This window comes from Chelonia mydas, chromosome 12 (assembly GCF_015237465.2).
Source record: "Chelonia mydas isolate rCheMyd1 chromosome 12, rCheMyd1.pri.v2, whole genome shotgun sequence".
NCBI lineage: Eukaryota > Metazoa > Chordata > Testudines > Cheloniidae > Chelonia > Chelonia mydas.
The window spans coordinates 11,291,859-11,315,275 of record NC_051252.2 but is presented as its reverse complement, the minus strand read 5'-3'; the positions used below and the strand labels follow the sequence as shown (position 1 = coordinate 11,315,275).

At 40.9% G+C, this 23,417-nt stretch overlaps 1 protein-coding gene across 1 annotated transcript in view; it reads left to right on the top strand.

Annotated features, from left to right (window-relative positions):
- LPCAT2 (lysophosphatidylcholine acyltransferase 2) overlaps positions 1-23,417 on the top strand; it is a 48,935-nt gene that overhangs the window by 3,680 nt on the left and 21,838 nt on the right. The window contains exons 2-7 of the mRNA XM_037877793.2: positions 2,195-2,334; positions 3,434-3,651; positions 5,691-5,803; positions 9,115-9,175; positions 10,632-10,690; positions 18,950-18,984. Coding sequence (XP_037733721.1) covers positions 2,195-2,334; positions 3,434-3,651; positions 5,691-5,803; positions 9,115-9,175; positions 10,632-10,690; positions 18,950-18,984 — 626 coding nt within the window. The remainder of the gene's footprint in view (positions 1-2,194; positions 2,335-3,433; positions 3,652-5,690; positions 5,804-9,114; positions 9,176-10,631; positions 10,691-18,949; positions 18,985-23,417) is intronic.

Genomic DNA, 23,417 nt, shown 5'->3' with positions numbered 1-23,417 from the left:
GAAGTAGTCATTTGTAAAGATCAGATTAGAAGTGCTGTCTTTGAGGGAGGAATGCTGCTATTTAGTTGCAGGTTTAAAAAAAAAAAAGGTAAAGCTTGCATGATTGCTAATAAGAACCAATCACCTGATATGGCACTAAAATACTTAACACAACTTGCTCGTTTTTGGTACGATACGCTTCTTGCTGCAATGTACCTGTCCGGTTTTGGAAATTCATTGTTAAATGGCTGTGGATGTAATGATCCTTCAGATATAACTTTCCAAATGGGGGTTTCCCAAAACTAATTCTTCTGTTTCTACTTTCTGTTGTTTGTGACCTGATTGAAAAACATTGCAAAATTATTTCAAGATTCAACTTAAATACAACACATTAAGCTCTTTCATTGTGATTAGTTATGTTGAGAGGCTTCATGACATCCAGTATGCCTTTGGATGAATATGGTTTGTGCATTTATTCTGTTAAATACAGCAGCAGTATTGTAGAATAAAGCAGGATATGGTTACATCATGATAAAGTTTAATACCATGTCAAATATTTGCATTCATATTAGCATGGTTTGTAGTTTTATAACCCTTACTGAATAGCTGGATTATCCAGTCTGCATTTTCCTGGGTACGTGTGTCTATGATGTACCTACCTAGCATGTTTGAGAGAGCTTTACGAACTGAGTCGAAGAGGAACAGTTTGATTGTGGCAAGACTGCTTTGTGTGTATTATACTATGTGTAAATATTGAGTCTGTTCTTGTCATTGACCAAGGAACAGGGAAGCTGTGTCTTTTTCCCTTCAACAGCTCAGCTCAGGAACAGAGTGCATTTTAGTTTTAGCCTATCTAAACAAAGTTTTTTCTAAATTTATGAAAAATAAAGTTGAGGCTCTATCTCAGTGTGTTTTGAGGATTCAAAGAGGCACATTTCAAAGCAGTCAGGAGGTAGGAAGTAAAATAGATCGTGTTGTCTTCATCATCAAACCTGTATGTTTTTAATACTTTTAAGTGACTTCAGTGTTTGTGAAAAATTCCCAGAGTGACTGCGGACTGAAGACTTTATTGTCCATAGAACTGATATCTCCTGGGCAGCCGTAATGACATGGGATACTCGTACTATGCTAGAACTTAAATAGTAGAGATTGTCTTTGGGGTGAACAAGCAATTTAGGTATGGCTTCACTACATTTATAGCTCAGGGTACAACCTGAGTGTTCCCCCTAATTCAGTTCCCAACCACGCCCATAAATGTCTAGCTGCAGGTAACTGGGGCTTCATGCTCGACATAGCTAGCTCATCAGGGTGTGTGCGCATGTGTGGATGCTTGAGTGCCACTAAAGCTCAAGCTACTCATGCAGGGGGGACTTAGCCTGTTTCCATCTTGGTGTTTCTGCTGAGGCTATACCAACATTAGTGCACGTTACAGTCGGCTTGTTGTGGATGTGTTCCCTAGGACCAGGACTGAGACACATCAAGCAGATGTCAGTTGGTAATGATGTTTGGTTACTAGCTATCTGGACTGGATGTGAACTGGTCACCTGGAGGCGACCATTACCATTTCCAGTCCGCCACGCCAGGATGTTAGGGCGGAAACACTCTGGTGAGAGGAATGATTATCTGTTATAATCCCCAACCAGTCCCTTGTTGCCAACCCCACAATTTGCCTGCCTGGTTTTGACCTGTCCCATTGCCAGTGGTCCCTGTTGAACAGGTTCCAGACTGGGCAAGGTCTCTGTGTAGCCAACCAGTATTGCTGAGGCCTTTGTTACAGCCCTTTGTGCAGCTGCGGTGCGACACTGCCGATGATGCACGTTGTCGAGGAATGCCTGCTGACTAGGTTCAGCGATGGCCTAGACGAATTGGATCATGCCACTGAAGATGTCATCGCTTGGCTAGACTACTATGCACACGCTAAATAAATAAGTTTTCCAATCCCCTATGCCAGTCATTCTTGTAAGATCCTTTACTTAAAGATTCAGAAATTCCAATTCCAACTATAGAATTTTCCCAAGCACCGTTTGTAAAAGAAAATAACTTCCCCCTCCTTTTATGTAAACATCTGTAGTTGTGTTAGAATCACATAATACTTTTCGTTTTTAATCATGTAGCAGTGACATAAGTACTTTAAAGTCCACATTATGTAACCAGAGCAAATCAGTGGTCAGTGATTTCTGTTGGTGCATTTTCTTCCTTTTTTTTCCCCTCCCAGACTGTCCTGTTGGGGATTATCCTGCTTCCATTTCGTGCCATATGCATTGCATTAATTTTGCTGCTAACATGGCCAATTGCAGCAGTTGTGACTTTCTGCCACCCTGAGAGAGGGTCTGTGCCGCTCACGGGATGGAAGAGGTAAAAAGCAATTGTCAAACTTTAGGTAACTTTTAGCGATGTATTTTAAAAGCTTCAAACTTTAATAATTTTTTTCCTTATTATTAACATGATCAAAGAAATATTGCAAATACATGCTGTGGAGAATGTGTCTGCTTCATATGTTTCAATTCAACAGCATTTTAGTGCATTTTCTCTGAGTGATTGTAAAACAGAAATAAAGTTTCTGCAACCTCATGCAAATATCAGAAAATCTTCTTCTGTGTGGTGGGCTATGTAGTTTGCTCAGCTCATTGCAGCAGAGACCTTGGGAGCTAGTTTAGATGTTAAAGATAGACACTTTGCAAGCCAGGCCTTTCCTTAGAGGTGGTGCTGGAAAGGAATATTTGGGCCACGGCGTGGGGTACTCCTTAACAAAGGAAGTAAAACACCTTGGAATTCTGCCCAAGGATGATGGGAACAAAAAAATACATCCCCATATATTGCTGATGTTACATAATAGGTAAAGTTTGTATTTGGCCACATTTGTACCCAGATTGCTCAATATTATTATGCATGACAACAAAAACACTTGTGGCCGCTCACAAGTCTTTTCTGTTAGGTGTGATGTCATCAAAGGGCTGTTTCACAGCTATATCTGTTATAAGCAGGGATTCTGGGTTTTGATCGCTCCGCTTTGGGCCTTTCAATATCTTGGGTGCATTCCAGATTCTTCCCTCTCTGCAGCCATATGATGCCAGGTGCGAATAATAACAGGAAGTGGGTTACAGCAAAACCGGGGAGTAGCTGAGAGTTAAAGTTCCTCTTTAAAGGAACATGATCATTTTCCATCTTAATCAGGGTTTCTTTATTAAAACGGATCATTTAAAAAAATAGGATTGATGTTATTTGACTGGCTAATTTTGATTCAAAGCGGAATCCCTGTAGTTTTTAACGTAAAAAGGAGGCAGTAGTGTCTGACTTCCCACATAGCTGGTGCATGAGTCCAGTAGTTATAATGCATGATATGGAAACCTTACTTGCATGCTCTTTATTCTAAAGTGGGAAAGAAATGGTGGCCGGGGCACGTAATGGAGTTTATTCACTTACACATGCTATTCGTTTTATTTTCTTTTTAAAGGAAAGTGATCCAATGTGCCTTCCAGTGCTTAGGTCGTGCTTTGTTCTTCTTGATGGGCTTCCAAATTAAAGTGAAGGGGAAAGTAGCAGGTCCCTTGGAAGCCCCAATCTTTGTGGCAGCTCCTCACTCAAGCTTCTTTGATGGAATTGTTGGTGTCGTAGCTGGATTTCCATCGAGTGTATCCAGGTTAGAGAACCTGTCGACCCCAGTATTTGGCAGTAAGTATTGATAAAGTTACAGATAAGGGATAAAATTTTCCTAAGTGCCATAGTGACTTAGGAGCCAAAGTCCTATGTTAAAAAGTGACTGAGGGCCAGATTTTCAAAGATATTTAGGCACTTAAAAATGCAGCTAGGCGCCTAGTGGGATTTTCAGATCTCAGTGGAAGATAGGCTCCTAACTTGCTTAGGTATTTCTGAAAATCACACCATGCACCTATCTGCATCTTTAGGTGCCTAAATGTCTTTGAAACCCTGACCTATATTTCCGCTGTCTTTCCCTCCCTAACGCTGTCCTGCCATAATTTCTAGCTCTGTTGTCTTCCTTTGTGTACATGACTCAAGTGACCCTTGACAATCATCCTGTAAGTCATTAGCCTGAAGATTCTCCTGTTGACAGTGTTTGCCTTTGGGCAACTTGGATGGGAGCTTTCCAGAAATTTCAGACTCTTGAGGGGAAGGAGGCAGGAAGACCAAGGGGCTTCAGGAGTAACACAAAGAAACCAAAGGAACATGGTTCACGTGACTTTGTGGGGACTTTTGCCACAGGGAGACCTTCTTGCCGTAGAACTGGATGTAGTGAGCCCACGCTTAAGGCTTAGATATGCCCCTGGCCTGTGACAATGAGTAGCTCAGAGGAGGCTTGAAGGAAGCTGTGGAATTGACAATCCCAGTGCAGATCTGCCGGACGTTTCCAAGAATGGGCAAGTTGTGCAAAGGCTTCTTTACTTGACATGGGTGGATGGAATGGACTTATCAAGCCCTCAAAGTGCTGAATTTGCAGATGAACATACAAATTACTCGAGGTCTTGGGGGTGGGGAGTTATGTAAAGAAAATGCAGAACAGACCCAGACCAAGGAAATTCAGAAAATGGCATATTCTTGCCACTGCTTTCTACATTTGAACTCTCTGAGCATTTCTCCTTTGTGTGTGTGTGTCTCTGTCACTGAGCTGTGAAGAAGTAGTTCTGCAAAAAGGAAACCATTCCGCAGATTAGAATAGAATATATGCTTGATTTTTCCCATTGTCTGATCCTTCCTCCTCCTCCCATTGACCCAAGAAAAAAGAAGACCCACACTTATTATTACTGGGGCCATATACATGCTGTAGCCCTTTTACTAATCTCACGTCTTTTATTTTTTATGGTGGCCAGCCTGAAGTTTACAGCATTCTTCATAAGCAATATAACGCAAAGCCAAACTCCCAGTCGGCAACTAGGAAAAGTAACCTAAGAACACTAGACTAGCATGAAAGACTTACTGATATTTGCTATGTTTCAGAGTAGCAGCCGTGTTAGTCTGTATCCGCAAAAAGAACAGGAGTACTTGTGGCACCTTAGAGACTAACAAATTTATTTGAGCATAAGCTTTCGTGAGCTACAGCTCACTTCATCGGATGCATGTAGTGGAAAATACAGTGGGGAGATTTTATATACACAGAGAACATGAAACAATGGGTGTTACCATAATGGATTTTTTAAAATGCAAACAGATGGACATCATACCAAAAGGACTGACAGTAAAAAATCCATTATGGTAACACCCATTGTTTCATGTTCTCTGTGTATTTAAAATCTCCCCACTGTACTTTCCACTACATGCATCCGATGAAGTCAGCTGTAGGTCACGAAAGCTTATGTTCAAATAAATTTGTTAGTCTCTAAGGTGCCACAAGTACTCCTGTTCTTTTTGCTGATATTTGCTATGTAGTGTTGGGAGCACAGCAGCAGGGAAGATGGTCTCGTGGTGAAGGCAGGACTGGGACTTAGGAGATCTGCATTCAGTTCCTGACTCTGCCACAGGTTGTATGAACTTGGGTGAAAAATCACATAAATTCTCTGTATTAGGGGCAGTAATATCTTGTTTTTTCCCATTCTTAGCCTGTCTTTTCTATTTAGACTGGAAGCTGATCAAGGCAGGGTCTGTTTCTTACTATGTGCTTATTCAATGCCTAGGACAGTGGCACTTGATCTCAGTTGGATCTTCTAGGTACTAGTGTGCTATGAATAATAATGATAACTTGAATATCTCTTTCACAGCAATTATCAGATCCTTCCAGCCTATATTGGTATCACGTCTAGACCCAGATTCTCGAAGGAATACAATCAATGAGATAACTAAACGAGCAACATCAGGAGGCCAGTGGCCACAGGTAAAATAGGCTGTAAAGTGTCAGTTTTCCTTTTAAATTGTGATGCTTAAGGCTTAAAAGTCCCATTCAGTTGGACACTTGCCTGTAGCTGTAACTTTCAAACCAAAGGAGACATCATCAACCCTTCTGGGTTTATAAAAGGCTTTTAAAAAAGAAAGGGGGTTCCAGCGTAATTACTCTTGAGTGACTGAGGAATCAATTCAGAACCCAAACGTACTAACAACTTGTAAAAAATATATGTCAAGAACACTCACAGGGATGCCTTTTTTCCCCCCTCTCCCCGCCCCGAAGTTTGGGGCCTTGAGCCTGTTGACCAGGTTGCTTGAAACTTAGTAGGCATTTAGCTTCACCTGTATTTTGGAAGCCACTTTACCATCTGTGTTCGAGCTCAGCATGAGAGTAATGGATATCAGCACTGCACACCTACTCGCTTATGGTAACTTTTCAGCACCACGCTGTTTCTCTGCTTCTAGGACTACATTATCTTCCCAGCCTGAGTAGCTGGATGCTGGGGACCTCTATGGAGAGAGTAGTGTTTGGAGGAGCAGCTCTACAGATACTGTGCCAGGCCAAGGGCTGGGATGGGCCCTGGAGCCTTCGCACACCCCATTCTTCTTGGAAGAGCAAAGCCTAAAGGATCCCTGAAGAAGCTGATCCTCTAGTTCTGACCTCTGCCCACTGCTGCCCTGTCATAAAACCCCCTGACTGACAATGCACAGGGAGCCTCACACAACTGAACTCCCGAGGACAATTTGACCAAATCCTGAGCCTGTCCTATCCCACGCATTGGAATGGCACCTCTTCTATTTTGTGTGGAGATCTTAAAGGCAGAGGAGCATCCAAGGTAGAAATCTGCCCTGATCTCGTGCGTGTGCCTGTGTTTGTTTTTGTTTTCAGTGACTGAGAGAACAAGTTCAGGGGCTGAAATATCATGAGATCTGTTTTTCTCAGAGCAGGTCCCTTCCTGGATGATTCATCATGAGGAAACTAGCTATCAGTTTATTTTTTGTTCCATAACTGGCTTCCTGAAGGAAAAATAAAAAGTTTGTGAAAAGTCAGAGATGCCAATAGCAAGATATTTGTGTTTCTGTTGAACCGGAATGCACAGCCCTAATGATAAAGGGGCAGTCGGGACAGCCAGCAGCCATAGATCCCCATTTCTAGGAAACAGAAAACCAAAACACATGTCATTTTCTCCCTGGGATGAGATTACTTAAATGTACCATGCATCATTTTCATTTCACAAGCAGCTTGCTCCAGGTTCTTTAGTTAGGATTTAGGCTTCTTTAATTTGACTCACAAGTGCATGTTCAAATTTTCCTTACGCATTCTTACAGCCACCTTGGTTGTTTTTCCATTTGTCACAGGTATGGAACTCTGCTACGCAGGCATTTTAATCAAACACTCTGGTCATGTCTAGGAAAGCTTTTGAGTAATGCTGTGCTTAGAAACGGAGATGTGATTGAGCCAGTGCAGTTCATTTTCCTGGAGGAAATGCGTGGTTGGATGGAATATAGACCAGGTGCACCAGAGCTTTGCTGAACACAGGGGGCAGACACAGTGGTGGCTTTAAGACCGTTTTGCGCTATCCCAATCCCCAGAGGTATTGGGGTCTGTTTTTAGGCTTGTGGCATAAATTAGAGTAGACTCGTGGATTCCCAGTTTACCAACGAGGAAGCTGAGGCATAGCTATGTGACCAACCCGAGGTTGTGGAGTGAGTCAGCGGCCGAGCTGGGAATGTAGTCCGTGCTTGCTGACTCCCAGTCCTGTGTGTTATCCTTCCTCTTTTTTGGAGGAATCTGACTGTAACATGTTTTCACAACATACTCTAAAATATCTAGGGCCAAATGCTGCCACTGTTACGGGGGTGCAGTGGAGGAGAAAGCAGGGGCCCCTTCCCTTAGAACAGTACGCATCAACAGAAGAACACTCCTGTTAGCAACAAAGGGGCCCAGCTGTTGTTTCCCCTGTACTCCTCAGCGCAAAGGAGGCATGATCTGGTTAGAGTGCTTTGTCTGTTCTCAGCATGTCTGCTGAGGTAAGTGGCATGTGCTAGCCAGGAGCACATGTGGCTGCTCCCATCACGTTTCTTTTAGGTTCTCAAAGGGTGGTTCTCTTGGTCTAGAGAGAACTGGTTGCATTTGTCTACTTGATTCTGGAGGTAGGAATATGAAAATTTCTCTCTCTGGGCACCAGCCTCATGTCCTTTAAGTATCAGTTTTCATGCCCAGGTACCTAGGCAGCAATTTTTGTTCTGGTTGTACTGTGGTTGGTACAGGAATGGTCATGTGTGTACCACCTTTGTGCTTCCTCTATCCTTGGAGCTGCCCCTCTGTCATACATTAGAGCATCCTTGGGGTTGCTCTAACTTACATCTACCTACCTATGGCCCCAAGCAGAGTATCACTGGAGCACAGGGATGCCTTGGGCATGCCTTCTTTTCCCCCAGCCATGCCCTGTGCACTAGGAGGGAGTGAAGTAGGAGCATCTCTTTGTAATTTTTGCTACAGTGACGCTATTCAGGAGTTGCATGTACTTGCCCAGAGAGTTCAGAATTCCAATAGGTCTTGCTAGAGTGCCCCGAAAAGACGAAGCTGCTGGTGTGCTCTATGTTCCTTGAAGGGTTGGCTGTGCTGTGTCATACTGTATCTCCTTCTAGTCCCATTGCTTCCGAAGATGATTCTAAGACCTCCTGGGTATCCAGTGTGTCTGATTCTTCCAGACTCCAAAGCCGTTCAGTAGTACGTAATGCTTTCAGAAGTCCTCACATCACAAATGCCCCCACCCTAAGTCTGTGTTTTGCTCTTGCCCCTCGATCCGTGATCATACCCTCACAGTTGACATCTGAGCTCGTGTTGATAGCATCTGCGTCGGTAAGTGCTTGAGTGCCTCCTGTGCACTTGATGTCAACCCAGACTCAACGTTCATTCAGCTTACAGATCTGTAAGGAGCGTCTGGCAGAGAAAGAAACAATCGCTCATTATTTCCAACACTAGATACTGCAAGGGAAACATTGGAGGCCTTTTGTGCTCTACTTCAGACTTGACAAAGACCTTCCCAGAAGTTCCCTCTCCTACAAAACATTTGTTTCCAAATCCAGACGAATAAAATTGCTGTCAGTCACTGGTATCCTTCACTAGTTCTTTCATTTCCTTGCTGACAAAGTGATAAAGTTGTGGTGCAGTATCAGGGCTCATTGACAGCTCAGAGAGCTTGAATAAGAAGTCACACCTTCAGGCATGTATAAGTTGTTAAGGCAGAAGTATAAAGTATATGTATGTAAATATATATACACTTTTTTCCTTCCAAGGTACTGATTTTCCCAGAAGGCACCTGTACAAATCGTTCTTGCCTGATCACCTTTAAACAAGGTGAGAGACATTGTGTTGCATGTATTTTGTTAGAAAATCACGGACAGGCATGATTTACAAAGTCACTTCATCAGTTTGTAAATATATTAATTTGGACCAGTGGGTTTCTTTTGTTTATTTACAGTCTGCAAAGGGTACTGTCAAGTCAAGCATGTCTAAAAAGCCACTTTTCTTCACCTGTGCTACTAGTAACACCTTAGATTATTAAAACTGTTTTTAAAACCTCTACTACTTTATACCATTTGCTGTGAATTTACTTTTTCAATTTCCTGCAGCTTGTAGAATGATAATAGACTAGTTAGTTGCACTTTGTTTCTGGGCAGCTTCTAGACAATTTAACTGTGTCTTTTTCATGCTTTAGAGCAATGACAATAGTTGTGTAGTTCACAGGAATGTCTATTAGTTTTATATAAAGCATCTTCATTAAAATTAAAAATAAACAGTGGAAACCCGTTTTCACAAAACCTACTTCTGAGAGATTGGACCTGACAACGTTCCTGTAATTTGAGGTGCATTTGTTTTTTATTTAGTTAACCCCTAACATTTAATATATTTAGTAATGCTTCAAATGCATAAACAACTCGGAATTTTACTGGTTCCTGCAGGATAATTGCATTTATTTTGGTAGTTTCATAATAGTCTTGTAATTTTTAAAATTTAGAGCTGAGCAACTAACTGAAGTAATCTCAGTGCTTCAGTGTATATTTGTTCAGGTAGTAATGAAAGAAATAAAAAAAATCTTTGTCATGCAGCTGATTTATGAAATCTACTCTGGTTCATATTTAGCAGAATTAGCAGAACAGATTATTGGCTGCACAGAATAGATGTTCTATAATGGCACTGTCTAGCAGAAAGTGGTCTTTGCTGCTGCTTGCTCACCAAAGCTATGCTGGTTTCCCATGTTATGTCGTTGAAAAAGCAGCTCCTTATTCCAAAGTCACACAATGCTAGTATAGGCACCTATGTGACTAAATAAGAACCATAAGCAATACGTGACCATCTTGACTGTCATTCTCCCCAATGGTCATGTGAACATGTAGCCAATATTATTCCCTTGGTGACTGGAGAGACAAGATGAGTGAGGTAATATCTTTTACTACCTCACTCACCTTGTCTCTCTAATGTCCTGGGACCAACATGGCTGCAACAACACTGAATATGTTCCTTGGGAACTGACGTTCATTCAGGTGGGAGAAAATTAGTTCAAAATAATCCACAAATCTGAGGGAATCACTTCTCTCTGATCTAAAACTCTGTTCTAGTAGAAGAGGGGGTCTCCTTTATCTGGAATCTGACTAGTCATGCTTTTAAAAAATAACTGTGAAGTGATAACTTTTCTTTTCTTTTTTTTCTTTCCCTATTACGTTTTTTTTGTCCTCCAGTCCTCTCTTGTCTTAATCACTTAAGAATTTTAAGTGATTATGTTTGTATATTAAAAAGTGATTTATGGTTACAGGAGCCTTTATTCCAGGAGTTCCCGTGCAACCCGTGCTGCTCCGATATCCAAACAAACTGGTGAGTAGAACATTCTCCTTTTTGCAACTTACAAAGCTGGAAATCAAAACATTCTTCTTAAAAGACACACAGGTTCTAGGCAGTCCATTGTCATCAAGTTTAAAGGCATTCCTAAAGGCCCCAGCTGCTTTGCCTTAAAGGGTTGGCTGAGAATTCCCCTGAGACGGGAATCCTCCAGTGATGCAAAACTAGTGTAGCTCGCTCTACTGCATCGTTCTTCTTCCTTCTTGGTGTGGCAAGACTGAGGGGCTATCCTAGAACTGTGAGGGCAGAAAGGTTGCTTAGTCTTCTACTCATGGCTGCACCAAGATTGCACTTGGCACATCTGAAGATTGAGGGCCTACCAGTGTAATACAGTAGAAAGTGCTTAAGAAATTAAATACTATTTAAGAGCACTCTTGCTATATTTTGTTTACTAGGGGTGAAAAGCAAATTTGTAACAGTAATGTACAACATGTTCCCTTTGATTGACTGCAAGCAACATGGAAGCAATTCCCTCAAACTACGTCTTATTGTTTGGGGAGTGCTTAGTCTTGGCTTCTCATACTTCTACATACGTTTTCCAAATACAAATGAGCTTACTGCATTCTTCCTAATATTGAAGCAACCAGTGTAGCATGTGCTTTGGAAATGTCCCATTTAGCGCTTCAGTATTAGTATTTGGTTTTGCAGTGTCTTGTAAAAAATTGAAAACAACAACCCAATTGTCTTTAATACACTTTTTCTATATTCTAGCATATATGCAATTGGAAATCAAATACAAATAAATTTACCATAAGAAACGCTTATGTCCTCCTCCAGTGCAGTTATGTTATGCTGCCGGCCCAATTAAATTATTTAGAATAATAAACTCTGCTTTCCTTTTTGTCGTTTCACACTCGTTAAATTAATTGTAATATGTCATAACTTGATTAGCTTTGCGACAGAAACCATGTTTTATCTGTGTTCTGTAAAGCTGCATGCCAACTTCTGGTTATGTATCTTTCACAGTAATGCGCGGGGGAGACCAATTGTGAGCCATTAAGAGAAACAACCTTTGAAACAGTTTCATAAGATAATTACTAGAAGGCCGCAAATAAAGAGAGTGCACTGCCTCTCAGTAACACTTTTTATTAGGCGTGCGTGGAATTTTAAGAATTGTCCTCGATTGCACATCTGGTTCCATCCTGCTGAAATACTTATATGGCTGATAAACTTGAGGATACTTTTAACCCCCAATTCACTTATGTAATTCCCATACTACTACTTCCTCTGTCTGATAAGTGGGGCAAAAATCACTGCCACTCTTCTCACATGTACATAAGAATAATAGTTTGCATTGCATCCAAGAAACTCAAGAAACGTACACATATTCAAATGAACTTCCCTTCACAACACATGAGTGAAGAAGGTAGGGTAAATGTTACCCCTAGTTTACAGATGAAGAAACTGAGACAATTTGTCCGAGGTCCCATAGGGGGTGAGTAGCAGAGCTGGGAATAGAATTCTGGTCTCTTCACTCTTACTTCTATGTTTTAATAAAAAAAAATAAAAAACACTCTTTCCTTTTTTCTCCCTCCTCTGAATTGTCCCATATAAAAGAATGCCACCAGTGCAGTGGCTGCATCAGACCCAATGACAAGGTGGCAAAAGTCAACAGGAGTGAATACTGAAGGAAGAACAAAGTCCTTTAATATTTACACAGCTAAATGTTTTACATCAGATTGGAAGTAAGCTGACTAAAGCCATGGCCTCCTGAATATAATTAGATCCTGATCCAAAGCTTACTGAAATCGCTGGAAAGGTTCCCTTTGACTTCAGTGGGCCTATATTGGACTTGGCTAAGATCCTGGCCCTATTAAAATCAATGGAAGTTTTACCATGGACTTTAGTGGGGCCAGGAGATCACCCTAGTTTTAAATAAACATATAATTAAATATATTTTTCTCATTACCTGTCACAACTAATTAAGGTAACTTTCATTCCTTATGAGCAGGCAGCTGCAAGCATTTAGCATATGGGAATTTGGGGACTTCTGATTCAGTTTTACTTCTGCTCTCCGCCACCCTATCTTTCCAAGTTTTTGTAGCTGTTAGAGCAATTCTTCTCCCTGAGTAAGCTCAAAAGACCCCCAAGGCAGACATTTAATGCTCTTTATTGTAATTTAATCAAGCTGAAATAGATGTGCTTGTATTTGTGGTCCGGGTGATGTGCTCTTCTTCCCTGAGGGTTAATTTATGACTGCTGTAATACACCTAACTTACAGTGGTGTAGGCTAGTACACTCCTGTTTTTCTGCTGCCTGTGTGCCACCCCTCTTTCTCTCCCCACCACCACCAGAAGGATCAAACATTTTGAGGTGGGGGCCGGGGAGTGGGATCACTTGTGTCCTGTGTCTTTTAGGGCAGGTCTGTGCTACTGCTTAAGTCGACCTAACTTACGTTGCTCAGGGGCATGAAAAAGCACCCCCCAAGCGATGTGAGTTTTGCCCTATATATGTTCTCCTGCCGACATAGCTTCCGCTTCCCACCGAGGTGGAGTAATTATGCCGACGGGAGGGCACTCATCTGTTGGCATAGCACGTCTTCACCAGCCACGCTACAGCGGTGCAGCTGTGCCAGTGCAGCACTGTGGCCCTTAGATGCCAGTACTCTCCTCTGATGGTGTTTCCCCCCCGTTACCACAATGGGACCCACACCTGTGTTGGTGAACTTTCGCCCCCCACCTTTTTTTCTAAGCCTTCTTCCCATGCGGTTATCTCGCGAAGCATATGATTACGATGCTAGACATGAGTGTAATTTTACTACTGCAACAGGGTGTAGAAAGATGTCCTTCAGCTGACTTCCACAGGGAAGTTGCAAACGTTTCATTACATACCCATTGCAACATAGTGTGTAGGTTCAAATTAAGTTCAGGGGCAAAGGCCCAATGCAGTTCACAATAGTTTTTTTATTAAGAATAAGAGGATTGGAAAATCAGTTTTTTGGTAGTTTTGTTTGGAGGAAATGAAGGGTGCACAAGTAAATGTTACAGCAGAAAGGGGCAGAAATTCCAGGTGGGAGACAGAAGTTACTGTACACAGGGAAGATTACAGAAATTGTTTTCCCCACTTGAGAAAGTACCAGACAAGTAGCATGCCACCATTTCTGTTGTGGCATTTGACAGTAAAAGAAGTCGATTGAATGCTTGTAAGACATCGCATAAAAGTCTCTTAAAAACTTGCTAACTTTTTCTTGGAGAATGTCAACTCATTATTAGCCGTGTCTTCTATAAGTTCCTGCACTTAATAGAGGGGATACTTAGATGAATTTAGGGAGTGAAATAACACAGTATAAAGTAACTGGCAAGTTTTTGCTTTCACAAGTCAGCAATACGTTATTACTTAGCTTCTAAGCTGCTTGGGGTAGGGTGTTTTTTCCCCTTGTGTTTGTACAACGCCTCGCACAGCTGGCTCCTGGGCTTCGATTAGGGCCCCACAGTACAAACCATAATAATAATTAAACAGTTTAAAATCTGTAGAGTACATCTTTTTGTTTGTTTGTCGAGAATCTGTCTCTGGAAAATAGGTTGATAAAATAGGTGTTGCAAGATATAGTAATGAAGAAAAACTATGGTTGATTATTCATATGAATGTTTTTTGTCTTGTCACACATTTAAAAGGCATTTTTATCTTTTTTCATGATAAGCAGAGGTAATCTTAAAAATGTGCTTATCCTTGTAATAGTTTTGATAATGCAGCATTATGTATTCATGCAGCATACGCAATGCATGGTTTTAGTCCTGAATTTAAGGATGTGTAGTTTGCAATAGGCATCAGAATCTTGATCAGTTGTGGTAACATGCAAAGTATCCAAACTTCCTTTGTGGTAGCTTTTGTGTAAACCATCTATAGATACAGCTCAGTGTGTTGGACCAAACTGATTGGGTTGATAGCTGGGACATATGAAGCTGTATTTTCTTTACCTATTTAGTGAGGCTTGTCACAGTCCAGGGCGGGCACCTGCATCTGTATTCCCCCTTCATGGTCCAGCAAGAGCACCCATTCGCAGGGTTCCAGCTCCACAACCATCATCTCTTGGGCAGAGACATGCATCTCTCTCCTTCCTGTCCTGGGTATTTCCAGGCTGCACAGATCCCTTCCTACACTGTGAATTCCCCAGCAAGGCAGAGTGCCTCAGCAGGCCTGCTCTGCCTTCCTTCCTCGGGGGCTATAAGCAGCATAATTGCCCACAGTTAAGTTACCACCCAGCTCTTCCTGAGCAAGCACCTTTTAAGGTGAAAGTATTACAGAGAAAGTATATTAAAAACAATAAAAGAATCTACACCCATGCTAATACACTTACCAGAGATCACCTCAGCTCCAGCAAGGGCTCTGGCAGGTAAACAATCTTTCAGACCCCACCAAAGGGTTTGCTGTGGTCATAAGTTCATAGCTGCTGTTAGCTCAAAACAAGCACCCCATGAATCTGTAAGTCGTTGCTGTGTGCAGTTTGGGTCTTTGATCTGGGAATAGGCAATTTGTAGACCATGGGTGTCCTCCTCAGGGCGAAGCTTCAAAAGGCTGAGTTCTTGCATAACTGAAGGGGACACATTTGCCTGTATATTTCCCCCTAGAGATTTCCGGGAAACTCACTTAACTTTAAAAGTTCAAATAGTTTCAAATAGTCCTTTGAAGCCCCTAACATTTCCCATGCTTTGCATTAATCCTGTCTCCCCCCAGAGACGTTAGATACAATCCCACAATAGTACATCAGTGTTTGCATTTTTAATGCAATGAACTACTCTTATTCTTAAACTTGATTCAGTAAGATTTAACTTCATCCTATAATGTTTCTCCAGGGTATTGCAGGAAATTGCCATATCTTTTCACAAGGCTGTCCAAATATGTTTGTGTTCCTTGATTCCTCCAGTCGTATTGTTCCATACACAATTGATCAGGTACCCAGTTCATTCCCACAGTTTTCAGAGTGGCAGCTGTGTTAGTCTGTAGCAGCAAAAAGAACGAGGAGTACTTGTGGCACCTTAGAGACTAACAAATTTGTTACTCTAAGGTGCCACAAGTACTTCTCATTCCCACAGTGTTTCAAAGCAGAATCCTCCTTCAGAGACCCAGGAATGGGAATCACTTGTGTAGCATTTGAGAGCTAATGTAAGAAGCCAGGGTCTTTTTAGCATCAAACCTGGGCTGTTGCTACTCTGGCTGTGAAACCCCTGGTAGCTGGGCTCTTTGGTTTTAGATGCAGCTTAAGTAAAACAGTAAGCAAAAGTAGTTTGATTATAGCGGAAGTTGGAAGTTTTCTGCCAAGCCACAGTGTCCGCCTCTTGAATCTCAGATTTCCCCAAAGTACATCAAAAATTCTGCTGGTGTTCTCTTCTGTTAAGATTCCAGTATTTTATCACAGCAAGGTTTGGCAAACCAGGTCAAATGGGAAAAAACAGGCAAGAAGGCCATAACCCAATTGAACGTATAGTCAGACCTTGTTATTTTGAATCAGTTTGTACCTTCTTACAAGCGTATTTTCTATAGTAACTTCTCTGGCATACAGAGGTAGACAAAGTCTTATTTCAAATGCATGAAATTGATACCATGAGGTGATCACTGCAGCTGTCTTAATGGAGAGTGCTTTTAATACATAAGTGGCTTTGATCAAGCGATATAAAAATGTTGTCTCCATCTATAATATAAATGCTTCCTTTGTCTGTTTACTTGTGTGACAGTTTTGTCAGTCCCTTGCTTAATAATAGAACAGTATAGATACAATGAACTTTGACGACAAACACCTTTCTATTCCGGCTAGCCCTGCAGAGCCCATACAGCTGTAAGTGACTGAGCAGGGTTCTAGTCTTCCTCGTGCAGCACCAGTGGAATTCAGCTGCATTCCTGTTGTAGAATTTTTATTAATTGCTGATGTAGAAGAGGCAAAAAGAACCCAGCGTGACTTTTCACATCCCAGGCTGAGTTTGATCATTCTAAGGGCAATGGGCAGGAGGGGCAGGCAATAAAGGGAGGGGAAGCATGGGCTAGTCGTGGTTGGGGAATGGCCAGCAAGTCAGAGATCTGAGTTCCATTCCTGCCTTTGCCACTGGTATGCTGAATGTAACTACATCTTGCCTTGCCTTAGCCTGCCCACCTGTCACATGGGGATAGTGATGTTTTGTAAAGCACTTTGACATCTACGGATGGAAGTAGATTAGTACTAGACAGAGTTTTAAAACTTAAAAAAAACACCAGATCATTTATAAAGAGGAAATGACCTTAAAGACAACAGTCATTGTACGGAAGTTGGAGGAGGAAGCTAAAAGTATAAAAAGCAGTTTAATGAGGCAGTCAGTAAATTCAGGGTGTTGAGAATAAGGTATAAATTGGCAGTCTTGTCCATAAAATATTCATAGGGTAAATCTGTGTCCTTATAAATGGGAAGTTTGAAAATGTATTAAGCAGCTTTACAGAGTTAAAAAGTGAAATACTATAGGTAAATTAGCCTTCTTGGATTTACAAAGTACATAAGAATGGTCATACTGGGTCAGACCAATGGTCCATCTCGCCCAGTATCCTGTCTTCCAACAGTGGCCAATGGCAGGTGCCCCAGAGGGAATGAACAGAACAGGTAATCATCAAGTGATCCATCCCCTGTCACCCATTCCCAGCTTCTGGCAAACAGAGACTAGGGACACTTTAGAGCATGGTTTTGGTAAATTTTAATCTACAGTATAGTCATCCTCTATTTATGAGAACTAGGGTAAATGTGCATCACATTTTGTTTCTGTTTAGGGCTCCTTTTCTCTCTAAGCATGCTCAGTACGGATGTGATAGTAGGAAGATAAGAACAGCCTGCAACAACAATTTAAAAAAATCACTTCAACTAAGCTGTGATTATCCCTGGTCTGATTCTATACAAGATGATTGGGAAAAGGAAAAAATATGGGCTCGTGCCTTCCTTTAGCTTCTTTGTGCTGTATAAGGAAGGCCTGAAATACACTGGTGGTGGTTTTTGTTTTTAAAATTTCTGTATGTTTCTACACTAGAAATTCAGATGCTGTCTAGATTAATAGATTCCAAGGCCAGAAGGGACCATAGTGAATATCTAGTGTGGTCTATATAACACAGGCCATAGAACTTCCCCAAAATAATTCCTAGAGGAGATCTTTTAGAAAAACATTCAATCTTGATTTCAAAAATGTCAGTGATGGAAAGTCCACCACAACCCTTGGTAAATTGTTCTGATGGTTAATTACCCACCCAATCAAAAATTTACGCCTTATGTCCAGTCTGAATTTATCTGGCTTCAACTTCTGGTCTAGGCTGGAAGACCCTTTGATGTCTGGAGAGCCTTGTGTAAATGATGAGATCACGCGTGCTAAAGGAGTAAAAATAGTACTGTTAAGTGGGAGAAGATAATCTTCGTCAGACTGTTAAAATAACATCTGTTTGACCTCAGGGATTAATATTTCAGAATAAATGAAACATTTGTTGAAGATTCCACATTTGTGTCCCCTGCTTTAGGGAGATAAGAGCTTAGTGCTTCTCACTGGTCCTCCAGCAAAACCACAGAAGATCAAGGCTTCACATTCCTAACATTTCTATGATGAAAAAACAAGCAGAATTTGTTTCTTAATTAAACCGAACAAACTGACCCAGCCTTTCAGGCCCTTAAGTAGCACAAGCCCCTCAACTCCCCCCGCCCCTCCCCTTTTGGTATCCTTTGTAGGTCAACTTTAAAACACTGGAGTGAAGCAGTAATAAAGGATTGGTTTTGCATAAATGGAAGGCATTCCTTTCTAAAGCAGGAATTAGGCAAGACCATGTATACCCTAGAACGATGTTCTGGCACAGCTAGTGCTGTGATCTCAAGCAGATCTCAACCCAAACCACGGTGTAAAGCTGCTGTTCCTGGAAGACAAGGAGTAGATTGTAATTAGGGCCTTTTATAGAGCTCATGTCAACTCCCAGTGAAGTCTTTTAATGGGAGCTCAGTAAGAATCTAGGTGACGTAAAATATCAGTCAGTACAAAATTGCGTGGGCAAACTAATGCATGGGTTTAATCTTTTCTCTTGGCACACCTGTTTCCTTTTTCATATGACAAAAATGCAGCTGGTGAAGATATTTATAAGGCTAAGGATTCCGGTCACATTAACATTCTTTTCTTTTTTAATAAGACAGTAAAACATCCTCTGCTTCACAATTGTATGCTTATAATTTTCTGTTGTATCATGTCTGTTCTCCCCTCTGGCTTGACTTGTCATACATTTCTGTTTTTTTTTTTGTTTTTTTTTTTTTAGGATACTGTGACCTGGACATGGCAAGGCTATTCATTGTAAGTTTCCTAACCCTATTAAAAACAACATACAGGAACTTCTCCCATTAATAAATACACTGGCAATGAGCAAACCAGCCCTGTTAAGTCCACAGGAACACATTTCTTGGTTTCTTCTTCTAATGGAATGTATTTGGGGGGTCATACTGACATTATGTGAGAGACTCCAATGTTTAATCTCTTAGTAGATAGAGCACTAAACTGGTGTTCAAGACACCTGGGTCTGTTCCTGACCCTGCCACTGGTTTGCTGGATGACTTTGGGCAAATAACTTAGTCTCTCTGTGCCTCAGTCTCCCCATCTATTAAAAAGGGGATAATTTTCTTTGTAAAGAGCTTTGAGATCTACTGATAAAAAGAGCTAGGTATTATTATGGCAGCAAATTTTGTACTTGTTTTATTTTTCTGTCCTATAAGGATCTGTCATTTTCCAGTTATATCACCCTGAGGATCCTCTTGCTTATACTGGTCTCAATCTGGAGTCACTCCAGTGAAGTCAGGAGTTTTAAGCTGGTGTGCAAAGAGTGAAAGTGGAGGAAAACCGAGCCCTATTGTATGTGGAGCTGCAGGTGCATTGCATTCGTAACATTTCTCGAATAATTCTTTCCAGTTATTCTAGCATTAAATTTTATAAATGCAAAGCTTCTGCCCCTGCAGTAGAGTGTCCAGTGAATAGACTAAGGCTTGACTGCTTACAGACTTTGCACTGTAGCTAGATCCAGATGGTTCCCACAGATAGTAAAAAAGTTCAGTTCTGGATTTTCTGGTTGCTTGTAACACCAGAATAATAACTGTTATAGAAGAGAAAAATGTTGCAGTTAAATAACTGCATATTGTCAAAAGTTGATTTGGTTAGTCTTCTCCTTGCTTTTGTTTTTTTCACGTTACAATGAAGCAGACATGGAAGTGAAATTCTTAAGGTTTTTGTTTCCTTTTTCTTTTGACGGACTGTCACTACTGAAAAATCACAGGCATCAGCAACTTACTTTATTTTTATCTTCTTTGGTGTCATTTTAACCTCCAGCATACTCATTTCTCTGTCTGACTTGAAGTGTCACCCCAACATACAGTAGATAAAGAGGCCAGGACATAGCAAACATCTCTTCCTCTCCTTCATCAGATACAGAGAGATGTTCTTTCTATATTCAGACCCTTACAGTACTTTTCATCTTGCACAATTAAACAAGAGTGCCTTTAGCTTCAGGAGATTCCAGTGAAGAGAGATCTCTTCGATTTCAGATACTAAAGAGTAAAAACTCTTCAAGGGACACCCTCAGAGGCCAACAAAGGTCAATAGCTTAACGAAGGTGGCTTTCTAATAAGAATGATTCTAAATTGAGCTCATGCAATTGAGCATATTAAAGCTTAAATATTTGATGTCATATATTTTATTTATAAAACCTCAGTAGAAACATTGTGTATAGTTTTGTAAAATTCTTATAATTATATAGTAGTACTGAAATGAAAATGCATTAAAATTCCAATGTAATATAGAATTTCTTTCCACATTTACATGAAATAACCAAGGAGAACTATACTTAAGTATGTTTTAGGAGCATTTTAGTCATGGTGTCCTCTGTCATTGGCTGATTCCAGTATTTACATATTTGATGCAGTCTTACCAGTTGATGATCTAGTTCTTCTCATTGCTAATGAAGGAATTTCCTCTAATGTTTTGTTCAGCCTGGACACTGGTTCCAGAAAATTCCATTCACATAACTTGTACATGATAAAGATTTTCTTTTTTGAAAGTCGAGTAGAGAAAGTAGAATTTTCTTAATAGCAGCTAAGATTTAACGCCAAGATGTTCAAAAACAGGTTCCTATAAACACTCCTAAGCAAGTGTCCTGATTTTTTTAAAAATTTTAATAGTCCCAGGCAACCACTGCCTTCGGTGTGAGTTGGTCCTGTGAAAATCCTTGGTTTTGTTCATATAATCGCATACTGGATTTGCTGTTGGAAGGATGGAATGTAGATTTTTTTTATAGGCTTTGAATGTGTGTGATTTTTACATGAGCCTTGTTGCATACAGGTATTTTTTTTCTTAGTTTATTACTTAGATGCTAAGGTAATAAAAATAATAAATGGGTGGGTGTGTATTACCTCAAGTGGCTTGAGTCACTCAAGAAACTGCCCTTTCTTGCCCATAAACTTAAGAACTCTATTCAAGAACAATAAAACAGACACTTTACAAGAAGAACAGTCTTCACTTTCATGCAGATTACTTGAGACTCAGTTTCTGAACCACTTTGAATGAAAGAAGTGTTACCGCAGTTACATCGATCATCTTTTCCTCTTCCTGGCCTCGGATTTAGGGCTAAGCATTATTTTTCTTGCCTTAAGAAACAAGTTGCATTTGAAGAGTGACACCTTGGATGTCACAGTCGTCGGCACACCAGAGTATTAAGATTAATGAAAAGTATGGGTCAGATTTATCAGAGAAATAGGTGAAAAGATTGGGATATTGTAAACAGGCAGTCTGCAAAGGGACTTCAAGAACTGAATCCTCAAAATCTTACTCCCCATTCAGTTTGACTAATGTCAACATCAACAGTGTGCTTTCCCTTTGTTCCAGAGCATCTCTTCTATACAAAATTATTCTAAATCCTTGTAATTAGACCATATCCATCAAGTCATTTCTTAAGCCAGTTATTTCACGTGTCCTAGGAAGGGATGATGCTAGAAAAGAATTTTCCAAATACATTTAAAAGAAAATGCTAGAAACAAATGGGTGCTAATGGGATCTGCCAGAATTGTATATCTGGGCACACAATTGCACAATACACATGGAAAAGCCCAGAATTTATTTAACAAAAGCGTAAGTAAATGAACTGAATGGAGTTTTAAAAGGAACATGAGGATAAACTAGTAGGATATTAAGTATCAGAGGGGTAGCCGTGTTAGCCTGCGTCCACAAAAACAAAGAGGAATCTGGTGGCACCTTAAAGACTAACAGATTTATTTGGGCATAAGCTTTCGTGGGTAAAAAAAAACGCACTTCTTCAGATGCAGGGAGTGAAAATTACAGATGCAGGCATAAATATACTGACACATGAAGAGAAGGTTGTTACCTCACAAGTGGAGAACCAGTGTTAACAAGGCCAATTCAGTTGGTGGATATGCTCCACTCCCAATAATTGATGACGAGGTGAGTTCAAAGAGAAACTGCAGAGCTGCAGTTCATTTGCAAATTTAACACCATTAATTTGGGCTTGAATAGGGCCTAGGAGTGGCTGGCTCACTACAAAAGCAATTTTCCCTCTCTTGGTATTGACACCTCCTCATCAATTATTGGGAGTGGACAACATCCACCCTGACTGAATTGGCCTTGTTAACGCTGGTTCTCCACTTGAAGAGAAGGGAGTTCTCTTACATGTGTCAGTATATTTATGCCTGCATCTGTAATTTTCACTCTATGCATCTGAAGTAGTGGGTTTTTTTAACCCATGAAAGCTTATGCCCAAATAAATCTGTTGTTCTTTAAGGTGCCACCGGACTCCTTCTTGTTTTAATAGAATATTACTTTCTTGTGTAAAAGGACAACGTGAAATGGCATAGGTGGGTGTAAACACAGAGGTAAAACTGAAAACCTAGATTTAATACTTGAATAACTGAAAATGTAATCAAACCTTTTAAAGCTGCACTCCTTACTCAGATATGACATTTTTTAAACTAGAAAGGAAACCTCTTTAGACTGATAATAGCATTAAGAAAAAAACTCCCTCCATGGGGGCCAATTAGTAAACCAGAGCGTATGGGAGAATGACTAGCTATGTGTAGCGAGACTCTTTCTTCTGCTTCCCATACTGTGTTCCTCTATTAGTTGCTCTCACTTCTCTTGCTGGCACAAACCCTTATGATTACTAGGATGTGACCTCAGAACTTAAGATTTGCCAGAGTAGATATGAGCACTGGTGGAGACATGGCTGAAGGGCTGAAGCAGACTTTGAGAGGAGAGGATGAAGGGAAGAAGATGGGGAAAAGCAGGGGTGGGGGTGAATGGGGAAGAATAGCGGGAAATGAGAGCAGAGGCAAAGGGGTGATTTAGACTCTGTAGGCCCTTGAATGACATTTCATTATATCCTGAATAATGTCTCCCTTGTTACTCAATCTGGAAATAGTGGAGGAAGGTCTAATAAAAGAGCTAATCGATTGCATCTTACAGCGCTGGCATGCATTTGGTAGAGCACTTCTTGGCCCCTCCCTGAAACCTGTCCACCCACATTCTGCTTTCACTCACTCCTTTTCTTTCAGAGGGGTAGCCATGTTAGTCTGTATCAGCAAAACAACGAGGAGTCCTTGTGGCACCTTAGAGACTAACACATTTATTAGGGCATAAGCTTTCGTGGGCTACAACCCACTTCATCAGATGCATGGAGTGGAAAATACAGGAGCAGGTATAAATACATGAAAAGATGTGAGTTGCCTTATCAA